General features: G+C 32.8%; 5 protein-coding genes across 5 annotated transcripts; all 5 read right to left on the reverse strand.

Annotated features, from left to right (window-relative positions):
* Positions 1–495: 495 nt before the first annotated feature.
* On the reverse strand, positions 496–2,489 carry LOC106124780 (gamma-interferon-inducible lysosomal thiol reductase-like). Its single transcript, XM_013321744.1, has 5 exons — positions 2,096–2,489; positions 1,931–2,004; positions 1,508–1,681; positions 1,190–1,363; positions 496–938 (listed from the first exon to the last, which is right to left on the reverse strand). Exons 1-5 carry the CDS (start codon positions 2,148–2,150, stop codon positions 711–713), a joined length of 705 nt encoding a protein of 234 aa, XP_013177198.1. The 5' UTR covers positions 2,151–2,489; the 3' UTR covers positions 496–710.
* A 75-nt stretch (positions 2,490–2,564) lies between these two features.
* LOC106124778 (gamma-interferon-inducible-lysosomal thiol reductase-like) lies at positions 2,565–4,120 on the reverse strand. The gene is made up of 5 exons (XM_013321741.1): positions 3,960–4,120; positions 3,781–3,863; positions 3,551–3,703; positions 3,103–3,288; positions 2,565–2,884 (listed from the first exon to the last, which is right to left on the reverse strand). Exons 1-5 carry the CDS (start codon positions 4,033–4,035, stop codon positions 2,660–2,662), a joined length of 723 nt encoding a protein of 240 aa, XP_013177195.1. The 5' UTR covers positions 4,036–4,120; the 3' UTR covers positions 2,565–2,659.
* A 279-nt stretch (positions 4,121–4,399) lies between these two features.
* LOC106124777 (gamma-interferon-inducible lysosomal thiol reductase) lies at positions 4,400–6,500 on the reverse strand. The gene is made up of 5 exons (XM_013321740.1): positions 6,327–6,500; positions 5,520–5,596; positions 5,299–5,451; positions 4,920–5,090; positions 4,400–4,659 (listed from the first exon to the last, which is right to left on the reverse strand). The coding sequence occupies exons 1-5, from the start codon at positions 6,403–6,405 to the stop codon at positions 4,414–4,416; spliced, it is 726 nt and encodes a 241-aa protein (XP_013177194.1). The 5' UTR covers positions 6,406–6,500; the 3' UTR covers positions 4,400–4,413.
* A 752-nt stretch (positions 6,501–7,252) lies between these two features.
* Positions 7,253–8,844, reverse strand: LOC106123892 (gamma-interferon-inducible lysosomal thiol reductase-like). The gene is made up of 5 exons (XM_013320306.1): positions 8,823–8,844; positions 8,489–8,571; positions 8,155–8,301; positions 7,594–7,764; positions 7,253–7,501 (listed from the first exon to the last, which is right to left on the reverse strand). Exons 1-5 carry the CDS (start codon positions 8,842–8,844, stop codon positions 7,253–7,255), a joined length of 672 nt encoding a protein of 223 aa, XP_013175760.1.
* A 2,574-nt stretch (positions 8,845–11,418) lies between these two features.
* On the reverse strand, positions 11,419–13,412 carry LOC106124779 (gamma-interferon-inducible lysosomal thiol reductase-like). The gene is made up of 5 exons (XM_013321743.1): positions 13,296–13,412; positions 13,152–13,231; positions 12,747–12,905; positions 11,897–12,085; positions 11,419–11,659 (listed from the first exon to the last, which is right to left on the reverse strand). Exons 1-5 carry the CDS (start codon positions 13,363–13,365, stop codon positions 11,438–11,440), a joined length of 720 nt encoding a protein of 239 aa, XP_013177197.1. The 5' UTR covers positions 13,366–13,412; the 3' UTR covers positions 11,419–11,437.
* Positions 13,413–14,316: the final 904 nt, after the last annotated feature.

Raw genomic sequence — 14,316 nt, forward strand, 5'->3', positions numbered from 1 at the left:
CCTTATAATGTTATAGCGGCAATTATTTGCAATTGAAATGTGCATGTATAGAAACATATTGATTGACAAAGCAAAAAATCAAAACCTGTATCAAAAAGAACAATGCAACAAAAACAACTTATTTTTGTTGCATTGCCAGAAGGCAGTGCGTGTTTGCTGATAATTTATGTTATAAATAGGAAATTCAAACTTCTTGAGATTTATGCGTAAATCAAATATGAAAAAAATATTTATATCAAATGTACAAACGATAGTTCCTTACTCAAAAATGGCAGAAGGTTTTTTTTTGTAATAGAGCTACAAATTAATAGAATCCGCATGGCTTGCAAGCTTGCCACTACCGGGATAAAGCGCCTGGTTCACAAGTGCTTTTATGTCTGCCCCGTCTTGTGAACGTGTCTATAAATTTGCAGGCGCATAAGTAGCAATGCTTTTATCTCGCAGGATAATACATCATGAATCAAATTATTAAAAACAAAAACAATGTACCTAAGTTTATTTAGTTGTAATTTTTTTTTACAATTGTTGTCATCGAATTAGTAGCGACATTTTTGTACAGTAATTTTGAATGTTGTATAGATTATACACTTTATTTTCGGTGAGTTGTGTCGTAACACAATACAAAACTATTGCCATCACTTTCCTTCATTATGAAACAAACAAAGATAACAACAATGACCTTATAATTCTTGTTAAATGATAGTTGAAATTTAGGGTTTGAATATCTTACAGCCAGTGGGAGGTGATTTGAGGATAGCGCAAATGTCAGCTATCAAGTTGGTCCCATTACTTCGTACTCCATTGATCAGGATATGTGGTACGTATGAAAATTTCGTCATCCTCGTCCGCTGTCCGTAATAATTATGCAAGAAAGTCCCTGTATCGTTGCTCGCACATTGTTTGATTGATTTGACGTTTAATGCTAACGCTCTGCCACACTGCAAACGTCGTTACAATTGTTTATTATTAAATTTATACAATTTACTGATTAAAAGCGTAAAAAAATGCTTTATCTAACTAAACAACTAATAGTGGGCGTAGAAAAATGGTAAACTTTACTTTATAGATAGACTTGAATGTTTCTAGAAATAAAAGTAAGACATTTAACATGATCAAGTAGTAATCTTTATCGTTAAAAGTATTTTGATGTAAAAATACAAAAACTACGAGATTAATGTTGTTTTTTTACCTTATCCGCGGCTATATCGTCCGAGCCTTGGCCAGTATGATCGTAATCCATTAGACATGAGTTAAATACAAGTGCATTTTTTTCCGACGGAAAAATATTTAGAGCGCAAGCATGCAACTTATTGCCATGGCATTCTAAGGGGCCATGATGACATCTAAATGTATAATATTCTGGCTGAAATGTGAACAACAATATTTGCCAAATGTTATTTAATTTCAATGCATTTTAGCAAATTTAAAATTTAATTTTAAAAGAAAAAGGCATTTTGGATATGCTACTTCTGGTCCACAATTTTGGACTATAAATGAGAATACTTACAGAGTCGACAACTTTCGTAGTGGCCTTCCCATATGGTATTAAACGTACGTCTAAATATGGTTCTAACAATTCGTAGGCGGCGGTTAGTTGTGTGGTAAAGAAGTCTCTAGAATCTTCGCATAAGCTCTCATAATATACCACGACATACACTGTTTCTAAAGGCTGGGAAGTTAGCTGGAAAATGCATACTTCTGATTTAAAGATAAAGGTGTTTTATAATACCTCAACAGGTTGTATGCTTCTATAGGGAAATTACCATAAATAGATTTTTATTGGAATTGAAATGTTTCGATGGATGTATGGATGTTTGTTTGTCTGGAAGAACACTTAAGCTACTTATTAAGTTTCTCTTTAAATTCAGCGCGGACGGAATCGCAGACGACAGCTTGTTTTTTTAATAAATTAAGACATTTTACGACTTACACTACTTCTTCTATATGACTTCAAATGCAACAATTTATTGTACTGTAGCAAACTTTCCGATGGCTTAATCACATCTGAGAAAATAATTATAATTTTAAAGTAATAGAACTAAATGAATTAATAAAATTATAATAATTAATAAAATATAAGATAAACATATCTTACCTAAACTTCCAACAATTTGTTGTCCGAGAAATAATAGGATTATAAAAATAAACATCTCATTAATATTAATAAAAGTAATAGAAAATTATATAAATATTTTTAATCCCGCAATACATGTTTGAGCTATTATCGCAACATCACTGCTAAAAGTAGTTCGAGGCTTTTATAAATTGTGTCGCAATTGATAAGGTACTGTGACTGAATAAATTTGATTTAATTCACTGTATACGCCATAATTAAATTCTCTCTATCGCTTGACATGCGCATAAAGGCATAACCGAAATGACATTGGTTTTTACAATAATAAATCGCATGTAATTCAATGTAAAGCAGTAAATATTCTTAATAAACACTCAATGTTAAAATTAGTACCTTGTCATTGGTTTTTGAGTTTAAAAATATGTAATTTTACGTTCAAAAAAAATTGTTAAAAATCTTCAGTAAAAAATTTAAATTAGAGTTAAGTGATTATTAATTACAATAGTCTTGTTAACAAAAAAAAAAAGAAATAATTTGTATATTCAGATTAAATAATTATTTGTACAGATAAATCTCTCTAAACGTTCAGTGCAGCTTGTGGCAAACGGCTGGAGGTTTGCTGAAGGCGGCGCATACGTTGCGCATCAAGTTATCGCCTTTGCACGGTCGCCCGTTGATCAAGACGTACGGCACATTTTTATAATTCACCTTTGTACTTTCGTCGCCGAAGAATTTAAAAAGTTCATCGCCTGTACTCGATTTAGCACACTCTTTTATCGATGCTGTGTCCACTTTATATGTTTTGCCACACTGAAATGTAATTTTCGAAAGTTATACGTTTTTCCCTTTTACATACTTTGCGACATGCTTGTTGCGTTTAACCTAGCTTTGTTAACTTTGATCAATGGAAGTGGAAACTTTTGGAGACAATGTATGTTATGAAGAGAAATTCATTTAAAAGTAACAAGCTCAAACTTTGAAATCAGTTGAGTCTTGTAAAACGTCATAAAATGTACATGAAGACTTACTAAGTCAGCGGAATGATCGTCGGAGCCATGACTATGACCTTTAAGGCTCATCATACACGTGTTAAATACCAAAGCTTGAGTCCTGTTACCCATCAGAGCCAGAGTACAAGCATGTAGCTTGTTGCCGTAACACTCCTCGGGACCGTGCTGGCATTTGAACTCCATATGCCCTTGATGATTTAGAACCTGATAAGATATATTTCTTAAAAGATATATTTGTACTGTGTCGAGTATAGGCAGTTAATTTGGTAATCTTACTTAAATGTACAAAATTAAACACACGACAAAACATAACAGCTACAGCGTAAGCTACCAAAGTGAGTTACAGAGGGCGTTAATGACCTTTTGTAATTTAGTTTCATTTAAGTCTAGACAATTTTGTCGGACTATATTCATGAAATTATAGTTGTAACACAGTACAGTGCATTTTGATAATTAGATACTATACTTGCGCGTTTCCGAACGGATAAGTCATAACCCTTATATTATTATTTAATTTTTGTACAACCGGCATTAAAATGTGTTTGTGAAAACTTTTGCATTCTGGACTTAAAGATTCGTAGAATACTTGGATCACTACTCTCTCATTGGACCGGAACGTCTAAAAATGTACATAATTTTAACATACTTTTACTTTGAATCTGTATTCAGTACGATTAGTAAATTGTTTTAGATTACCTGTTCCAGGGAGCTTAAGGCATCGCCGTCTAAAAATTTTAAAGCTTCTTCAGTTTCATTTATTTTATTTGTTGTATCAAAGTCTGCAAGCGTAGTCAGATTACTGATGTATTTATTTTACTTATTTAGTTCATCCCTGAATTGATTAAAACCACCTAGATATATTAATTCATACTTACAATGCTTATGTCGCCTCGCGCATATTAAATTAATTAAAAAATATATGATTAAACATCGGAAAAATATAGGAATCATATTGACATATTTATCGCATCAATTTGACTTTGACAAAGCTATCGTCCGACAACCGACAAGAATCTTATTGCTTTTTTGACATTGACAGGGGCCTGTAACTTTTTAGGGTTACCAGAAAAGAAAAATTAAAAACAAATTATTTGGAAACAAGGTATAAAATACCTGTTTATATCACTGCATTACATGATAAAAGCGTAAACATGAAATACCCATAATATACCAGGTTTTGAATTCATCTTGAAAGAAGTATCTAATACTGCTTTTATTACACAGGGCCATGCGGCCGTCCAAAGTTTTTTTTTAAATCTAAAATTACATAGAACAGTAGATAAGTACACATGGGGATATGAATAAAGAGTTTTCGTTTATTTAAATCGTTTATTTGTTGTCCTCTTCACTCTTAAGTACCTCTACGCATGGAGGAGGTGTTACAGTAAAGATCTTGCAGACTTTATACATGAAGTTAGACCTCGTCCTATGTTCTCCGTTGATTACGAGATAAGGAACGTAGTTGTATTGTCCCTTTGCGCTTTCATCGCCGTAATATTTGAGAAGCAATGTGCCTTTATTTCCTTTCGCGCACTCTTTTATGGAATCAGCATCCACATTCTGATTTTTGCCACACTGAAATTTAAATGAATTAATTAGTACCATTTTTGGATAATGCATTTTGATTTATAAATTGCCAACGCGCAGCTTGTGCGTCAGATTCAACGAAGGCTTTTGTAATGATACTGCGTTTTAAATATATTCCCTCTAAACGGTGATATAAGTATTATACAATTCTAACTACCGAATATATGGATTGTTCCATATTGTTGAGTACCACGAGTGTAGATATGAATTTTATCTGCTAATTAAGTTAAGAGATACTAAATACTAACATAATCTGCATCACTATCATCTGAGTTACCCTCCATCAAACAGGAATTGAAGACCAGCGCTTGAGTCTTGTTCTGCAGCAGGTCTAAGGCGCACGCGTGCAGTTTGTTGCCGTAGCATTCCGCTCTACCGTGCTGACAGTCGAATACGTAGGATCCGTTGCGCTTATTTGTCTGAAATTTAATATCGTAGTTATAGAAAGGAAACATCATAAACATGTGAAAACAAATTGATCTCCATATTTTTCGGGTTCCGTATCTCGAAAAGAAAAAAAACGGAACCTTTATAGGATCACTTTGCTGTCCGTCCGTCTGTCTGTCAAGACCATTTTATCAAATAGAATGGATGAGAATATGTTACACGTAATTGACAAAACTTTACCCAAGCGTTGCCATAAGGATATGTCCGAACGTCCAAGTAATCACCAATTTCTCTTATTGTAGGTATAAAAACTTCTGTGTAGAAATGTGTACAGAAAGGACACAGGCATTCGTAGTACAACTGTATCAATACTTTTTCTTTAACATTGTCGGCCTGAAAATTATAATTTGATTTATCAACAATCCATCAAAAGATCCATATCTACACGAATGTACCATTACCTTCTCTGTGATAGTAGTGTTCAAATCATTGCTTATCGTTGTACTATTAATGTTTTGATCCAAATTTGTACCATTATCTGTAACGAAACAAATTATATATATTTTTTTATATCATAAGGTGGCAAACGAGCGAGCGGCCACCTGAAATCGCTGATATAGCGAAGTAACCGTTGCCCATAGACATACGCAAATGCATATGCGTTGCCTACCTTTACTCGACGGAGGAGAGGATGCACAGAAAGAAAATATTTACCCTTCCTATGCATCCTCTCATCCGGAAAGTCCACTTCCACTTCCCATCCTTTCCTTATAAAAAAAAGGTGGGAAGGGAAAGAGGACTAAATTAGGCCTCCGGGACGCACACTCATCAGACGAAACGCGGAATTACTTCCACTACACGCCTGTTTTCTGTGTGCTCCTGGTATTTCACCGGGCGAACCGGACCAATTCGTGCGAAGACGTTAACGCGGGCTCTACCACTGTTCAAATTAGTTAACTTCCTAAATAATAAATTGTGATTTAGTTATTGTTAAGAAATTCTAAACAAGATGTAAAAATAGGGTCTCTCCTATGTTCTTAGATACTACATCTAAGTCCAATCTTCAGGACTAAGAACAGATCGATGGCTTGTGTGAAAGGAGATATGATTTAAAAGTGACCACTAAAATATCGAGTGATTGATTTGGATGATGAAATTTGGAGATGATAATATGCTTTTGTAGACTCCTGAAGTATAGTGGACATCAACACTGGCTACATATTTCATCACAACACTGAAAATTATGATATTTATATTAAGATACTTACTAAGTTGATTTTTACTCGGTAACGCACTACACTCACAGCCGAGATAAACAAAACATAACAAGTATATATAAATAGACATATTTAAATAATAAAATATGATAAAAGACTTGCAACAATTATATTTATGTATTGTTCGCGAGATGTTTGCTCATCCACGGACAGATGTTGACTGTAATTTAGTGTTATCCCATCTGCTTTATATTGTACCAAATATTGTCGCTATCACATTGCCGGTATTACCAATATTGCAATTATTGTTTATAGTTTTGTAATTGATAACAAATGTGATTCGATAAAAGATTCTTGCACGTGGTTTTCCGGAGAAAATAGTCAGACAGGGAAATAGAATACTGGTAAGGTTTCACCGTGCCGAAGGCATAACGAACCGTTGCACGGGTGCGTCCCTCCGGAGATGCAGTAGCCCTGCCAGTGGCGCTAGAGGATGGTCACCGAGAGGGTTTTAAAAATAATGAAATTCATTTATTCGAAAAAAAAAGAAGTTTATTAGGCATGTGCTTGTAGTGGGTAAAACTCCCACATAACCGTGTCCCTGCGGGTTATCTTAACAAAGATGCCACCCTTCTGGGAGATGTTGTTGAAGAAAAGATAACTACGATTACTTATTTTGTAAAAAAAATCAATTATTAAATTATCATTTACTAAAAAAATAGTTGCTAGACTAAATCGTTATTAGTTTTAGACATTATTAATTAGAATCCTATAGCGCGAATTTCGCGCTTTCATTATAAAGTCAAGTGTCAGAATCATTAGTGAGGGGAGATAAACGTCGACATTTTGTAAGGCTAGTGTTGTGCCAGTACATGGGCACAGTGTGGGATTTTCTTCCAAACATTAGTTATACGTAGATCGATTAAAAAATCAGTGTCATATTACAAAAATACCTTTATTCTTATTAAAATTCACATTTAATTTTTTGGCGCCACGGCTTCGGTAATGCGGCGCAAGTTAAGCAATTTTTTTTTAATATTATTAATATATCTGTTTGTCTGTGCCATTTTGACATAACTCGACTCTCCGTTTACCAAGATATATGGGACTTGTTCATAATCAACCTTTTCACTTTCATCGCCATAATGTTTAAGAAGTCTTGATCCGAGTCTACTTTTTGCACATTCTTTTATTGATCCGGCTAACCCATACCTCTCCTGAGCGCACTGCAATATATTAAAATAATGAAATATATAATAAAATCTTTTGATACTGCCCAGTTTAAACTTGCATTTACTCGAGTGATTTAAATTTTTACCTCATCCACTGCAGCATTATTGGATTGTTTGTTCATTAAACACAAGTTGAATAATATCGCTTCAGTTTTGTTTTGCAATAGATGTAACACACAAGCGTGTAACTTATTGCCGTAACATTCCTCTGGACCGTGCTCGCATTTGAATTTGTACCCCTGCCCTTTTCTATATGTCTGAAAAATTTAAGCACACGTTTAAATTAACTATTATACACTAACTGCTACAATCAGATACTTTAAATTGTCAATGAAGAAACCACCTTAGTGTAGATTTAAATGGCTATTACATTAAGAGCTTAATGCTTTATGCATACTCCGCGCCCCGGTGGGGACGCGGTAGTCATATGGGATTCTCCTCCATATCGGAGGCATACCCACAAAACCTCTCTGTTCCTCCAACGCATCGGGACGGGGCCACGGGCACCCTTTCGCTCTCCTCCGCGGCCCAACCTATTATAGACCTAGCTTAAGAGAAGGCACTACCTTCTGTAACACAGGTTCAAATTGTTATATTTTGTAGATCAATAAAGATTTATTTATTATTATTTATTTAGTATATTTTACCTTTGCAATACCATATGGAAAAGTTTCAATTGTTATGCGGCTGTCTTGTATTGCTGCCAAAGGTCCAATAAAAAATGTATATACTAGCCAACTCTTGACAGACAAGGATTCATAATAGAATTGTATGTGATACTCCTCACCACTGTCCTGAAAATATAATAATTATTATATTTCTTTTTAATAATCAAATAGGGAATTCGATTTAGCGTAGGCTTCTACTGGCGAAGAACGAAAAATATACTGTTGTTTGTGTTATTTTTTCAAAGAGAATGAAAGCGTCTTTGTTTTTGATGAATGAAAACTCACGGTAACTGTATTGAAATCATAACATTACCTCATCTGAAGAACTTGGATATTCCTCTGTAGACAAATCCTCATCGATATATAATTTCAAATCTATATCAAGGCTCTTCTCATCTGTTTAAACAAAATTTAAATGAGAATAATATGTAATTGAAATTTTAAGGAATATAAATTTTTATTACTTTTATAGAATACTAGCTGTCACCCGCGACTCCGTCTACGCGGCATTAATAAAATAATTAGTAGCCTACGTGTTCTATGTTCTACATCTATGTAAAATTACAGCGGTATCCATGCAGCCGTTCCGGAGATACCTACAAACATATATCCATCCATCCAAACATTCGCATTAAATAGGAACTTACTTGGTATTTGACTTTGCGGCATACTGAACACAGAATTCCTAGAAATAAAACAAAAGAACAATATTAAATATTTTGACATTTTTAATAAGTTCATTAATATTATTGAAATAATCTATTGACGTTCGAAGCAGCGTTTTGTTAGTCAGTTAATGATAACAATCGACGATTTTTAAATACTTTTAACTTCGTATTTGGAAATATTAACATATTTTCTATATTATGTGATGTATATATATTTAACAAAGAAATAACTTGTTTAATTATTTCTCGCATTCCATAGAAACCGTCTAATGAATTTACTTAATTAACTACTTTTTTATTTATATATATTCATCATCATCAGCTCACTATACGTCCCCACCAAGGGGCTCGGAGCCTAACCTAAGTTAGGGGTGATTAGGCCATAGTCAACCACGCTGGCCCAGTGTTGGTTGGTTGACTTCACATATATCTTTAAATTTCTTCGCAGATATGTGCAGGTTGAATCACGATGTTTTCCTTAACCGAAGAGCGTCGGATAAATTTACATATGTAAATCGAAAATCACATTGGTACATGACGGGATTAGAACCCAGGACCTGCAGATTACAAGTCAAGAACTTTAACCCCTGAGCCAACGACGCTCTTTGTATTTATTATATATAATAATTCAGCAAATTCGCAACATAACTTACATTTTTTTAAATAGTTCAAATAACCAGATATATTGCTATGAATATTATTTGTAGATATAAAATAGGTATCCGTACTATTTGATTCGGTGGTGAAATATCTATGTAGGTCAACATCGGACTGAATATACTGTAAATTTCGGGAAATCCTTGTTTACGGAACTGAAAAAAACGAAAAAAAGCATTGCTTGTTTATTCCTGTTTCAATTCAGTAGGACAAAAAGTACTCAATGCGTGCCGCTTTTTTTTACAATACTTGTTGAAAAAATAGTCCGCTATTACAAATGTTAACAAACAGAAATAATACACTCGAAATTGTTATTTGTAAATGATAATTTAGCTTATATTTAATGCATAATATAAAAAAAAATTATGAAAAGAAGTGCACCGAAAAAATATTCGATCTTTTATATATTTTTTGTAATTTGATCGCGTGGACGATAGAAGTGTCTTCTTTTTTTTGTTATTTAATCTACAATTCCTCGACCAATTCTCAACAATTTTTATTATTTCATCTATCATTAAACGTCGAAAATGTAGATTTTACAAAACAGATAAAATGTTTCTACATCTATTTATGTTAGAATTTAATGGATTTGTTATCAGTTTGATAAATCAATCTAGTAAGATCTTTAACCAGATATAGAAAGATAAATACAAGGATTACGGTTATATACAATTAGAAAAAAATATTATATATAACTAACTATTTACTAATTACTTAATAGCTACGAATGTATTACCTACTCATTAAATATTTGCATGCATTTCTGTGATACGTCTTAGTAAATTTAGAACAACGACATCTTAAATTCGTATCACTTTCTAGACAATAATTTGCCTGTACACTGTTCAGTATCCCATATAATTATTATTTTATTTCTCTATCTTCTATAGTTTAACTAAATATAAACGAATTAACAATAACTATGATAACGATTACGGATAACCCGAGTGGTTTTTCCGTAGTCTAAACCCCGCAGTAATAACATTAATGACTAATCTGATTATTATGAAATTATAACAATTTCTTCTTCTTCTTCTTCTTTCTCAGCCGTAAGTCGCCCACTGCTGGGTATAGGCTTCCCCCAAAGATCGCCACGATGACCGGTCCTGTGCTACCTGCATCCAGGTCGCTCCCGCAATCTTGACCAGGTCATCGGTCCATCTTGCGGGAGGCCCACGCTTCGTCGACATGTCCGTGGCACAACAAAATAACAATTTACTGTCTTTTAAACTTAAAATGACTTACTCTTATAATAAAAAAAAATTCCCGATAGCTACCGCAACTTTTTAATTTGTTTTTCAATAATGTATAAGTTGTTTTATTAATTGTCCTGTTAATAAGTAAAATAAAATAAGCTAGTGCTGTTAAATATGACAAGAATTTTTGTACCAATTTTACTTATCTAATTTTCTTTGACGTTATTCAACACGAAGAGGAAATTTTAGTTAGGTATACTTAGACCTTTTTAAATATCCGCCATTTCTTTGATAGGGACAGACATTTTCTCATGGTTTTTTATATTAATATGAAATTGCATAACTTGTATTCGAAAAAGTCATGGATTGTATTGTCATAGAACATGTGTTGCAACAATGGAGACTCCCCGCATTACCTCTTGAAGCAGTATAGGGCGTATTCCCAATAAGCTGTGTCACGGACCGTTCACACAACGTACTCAGACATGATTATCATTTTGAGCACCGTCACAAAAGCTAAATTTGAAAATGCATAATTGCCTATTATGAAATTATTTAATATATTATGTAATACGTGATTTGAAATAAGTGTATTAACCTTGTGTAACTTATGTGGTAAATATTTAATTCGATACAATGATTTTTTTGACTCCGTTTAAGTAATTTCTATTATATTAATGTTTTTTCGTTAGGGATTATAATAAAAAAATTAAGATTTTTGATTATATTCATTTATTTACTTCATGAGTCATTACATGGTGGAGGAGGATTGGTGAAAACACTGCAAATGTCTTTCATCAGCTCTTGCCCATTGTTGACTTGTCCTTGTATTAGGATATATGGGACATAATTGAAATTCTGCTTTTTACTTTCATCACCATAATATTTTAATAGTTCATCGCCTTTGTTGCTTTTCGCACATTCTTTAACTGGGCTTGCATCCAAATTTAGTTCGGTACCACACTGGAAAAAAAAATATGCTTATCTAATCTAGTAACTTCTTTGTTACGTATGGATAAACTAGGAATTACCGTTACACATTACGTACAATTTATGTTAATTTATACATATTTAAATCAATTTTGTTATACATTTTTAAAGTAATTAACAACAAAAATCAAATATAGATTTCATATCTTTAATGTCGAGTACAATAGAATTGACTTTAATCGCAGTTCATTGACCTGACGATGTACTTACCGCGTCAGCGGCCTTATCGTCTGAACCACGGCTGTCTCCCCTCTGGGTCATCAAGCAGGCGTTAAATAACAATGCCTGAGTTTTATTCTGCAACAAATTTATTGCACACGCGTGCAGCTTGTTGCCGTAACACTCCGGTGGCCCGTGTTGGCATTCAATTTTGTAATTACCATTTTCATCAATTATTGTCTAAAATAAAAAAATATATATATAGATTTCTTTTGAAACAAAGAAAGCTCAATATGTCGGATAGTTACATAACCGCGACAAAATCCTTTGCATAATAAAATAATTAAATAACGAAAAGGAGATAACAGCTTGACAAGCTAAACAGTAATTTAAATGCCAAGTTCTAAAGTTTATCAGAACATGCTTCTTTATCTCAGTTTATATTAATTGTATTTAACAAATACGCATTGTCAGACTACTATATTCCTCTAAAATGAATAAGGTCAATTTTGTGCAACTATTAAAAATACATTCTGTATATAAATATGTTTTACTTAAGATTTCCACTGTCGACACACTTGTTTAAAAACATATTGTTACCTCTTTTGTTCTTTATGAATAAAACAATATATTTTAATTAAAAAAATTACTACAGTGGATATTGATAGATATACCGTGGGTTTCTAAGACCAAAATCCCCGCTTAAAACATATTGTTATCTCTATTTTTTTCTACGATAATGACAGAGATGACGATATGTTTTATATAGAGATTTAGATATCAGAAACAAACGGTTTGTCACAGTCTGTGACTTGCAGTAATGATTTAATGAAAGGAGTTGTCATATTAATTAAATGGTTAATCGGATTGTATTATTTGTCTATTTTTATACTAAACATACCCTTGCGTTTCCATAAGGATAGGTCTTGATATTTATATACTGTCCAAGCTTTTCTATGACAGGTTTTAATTTCTCCGTATAGAATTGTCTGCACCCTGGACATAAACACTCGTAGTACACTTGTAATAGTACTGAGTCATTTTCTTTAGCTGCTTTTATCTAAAAAATATCCGAAACAATTTTGAAATGTACTTCAATCTTCCTTCTTACTAATATAAATACGAATGTTTAGATGGATGGATGAATGAAGGTATCTTCGGAACGGGTCAACGGATCTTGATGAAATTGCTTACTTATTTGCCATAAATATAGTCTGGAAGAATACACACAAGTTTTTTTAATTACGCGTGGACGGCGTCGCGGACGACAGCTAGTTGAGTATAAATTAAATAAAAATATAATTACCCTTTCCAAATAATCCAACAAATCGAATACTTGAAGTTGAAGAGGCTCATTTTCGTTCAAATCATTTCTTGTAACATCACCTGTTAAATTACATTTTATTAAAACATATTGAAATTAACATAATAATAATAAATTTTAACTTACTTAAATCATCAAGCCGTGCGGTGACCAAGTTTTGAATAAATAAACCGACGAATAAATAGATACAGATCATAATGCCAATACACAAACACACTATTCGAGGGACTGTTGCTTACTACTTGATTACAGTGGGATATAACAATATGTTATATGTTAAGGAATTCTATACATTGAATACTTATTTGATACCGCGACTTTATTTAGGAAAACAATAGATTTCTTAACAGTTAGTACAAGACTGTAAACATTTTTTTAAATTCTCATTATTCGTAATTAAAATTGCTATAAATTAGTTTTTTTATAAGAGAAGGGGGAACACCAAGGTGTTCATGGACGCATATGGACATCTGCAATACCAAAGGAACAGCAGATGTGTTGCCGGCCTTTGTGATGTTGTATGAGTTTTGATTATCTAGATGGCTGTTCCAGCAATGTTATTAATGTAATTTTTTTTTTTTTAAATAAAGGATACTCGAAATACAAATATGTATGTATGTACACGTACAAAATTCATCAGTTTTCTTTTAGTATATAACGTACAAACATAAGCTTCTGCATGTTTTATATAGTTGTGAAAATATGTATATTTTGTAGTCACAATAATTATTTTATTGCTAAATAAGTATTTTACCTATTAATATGCACATATTTGTTTTTGTTTTATGATTTTGTACTTATATGACTCAAATGATAAGTAATTTCTCGTTTGTGTATTATTTAAAGTCAGTTTTACTATCATCATATTAATATGTTTATACTTTATCGGTTTTTTGAACTCTCATATTTTTAGTCTAGTATATAATTGGCGATAGACCCTTAACTTAGGGTAGGCTCCGAGCCCCTCGGTGGGGACTTATAGTGAGCTGATGGTGATATAATAGACGATGCTAAAATAACGTACCATTAAGAATCTAATAATTATTGAAATATAAAATACTAGCTGTCGCCCGCGACTCCGTCCGCGCGGGATTAAAAATTGATGTTGGCCGATTCTCAGACCTTTTTTTTTTTTTTTTTTTTAACG

Source organism: Papilio xuthus, unplaced genomic scaffold (assembly GCF_000836235.2).
Source record: "Papilio xuthus unplaced genomic scaffold, Pxut_1.1 DF825946.1, whole genome shotgun sequence".
NCBI classification, from domain to species: Eukaryota; Metazoa; Arthropoda; class Insecta; order Lepidoptera; family Papilionidae; genus Papilio; species Papilio xuthus.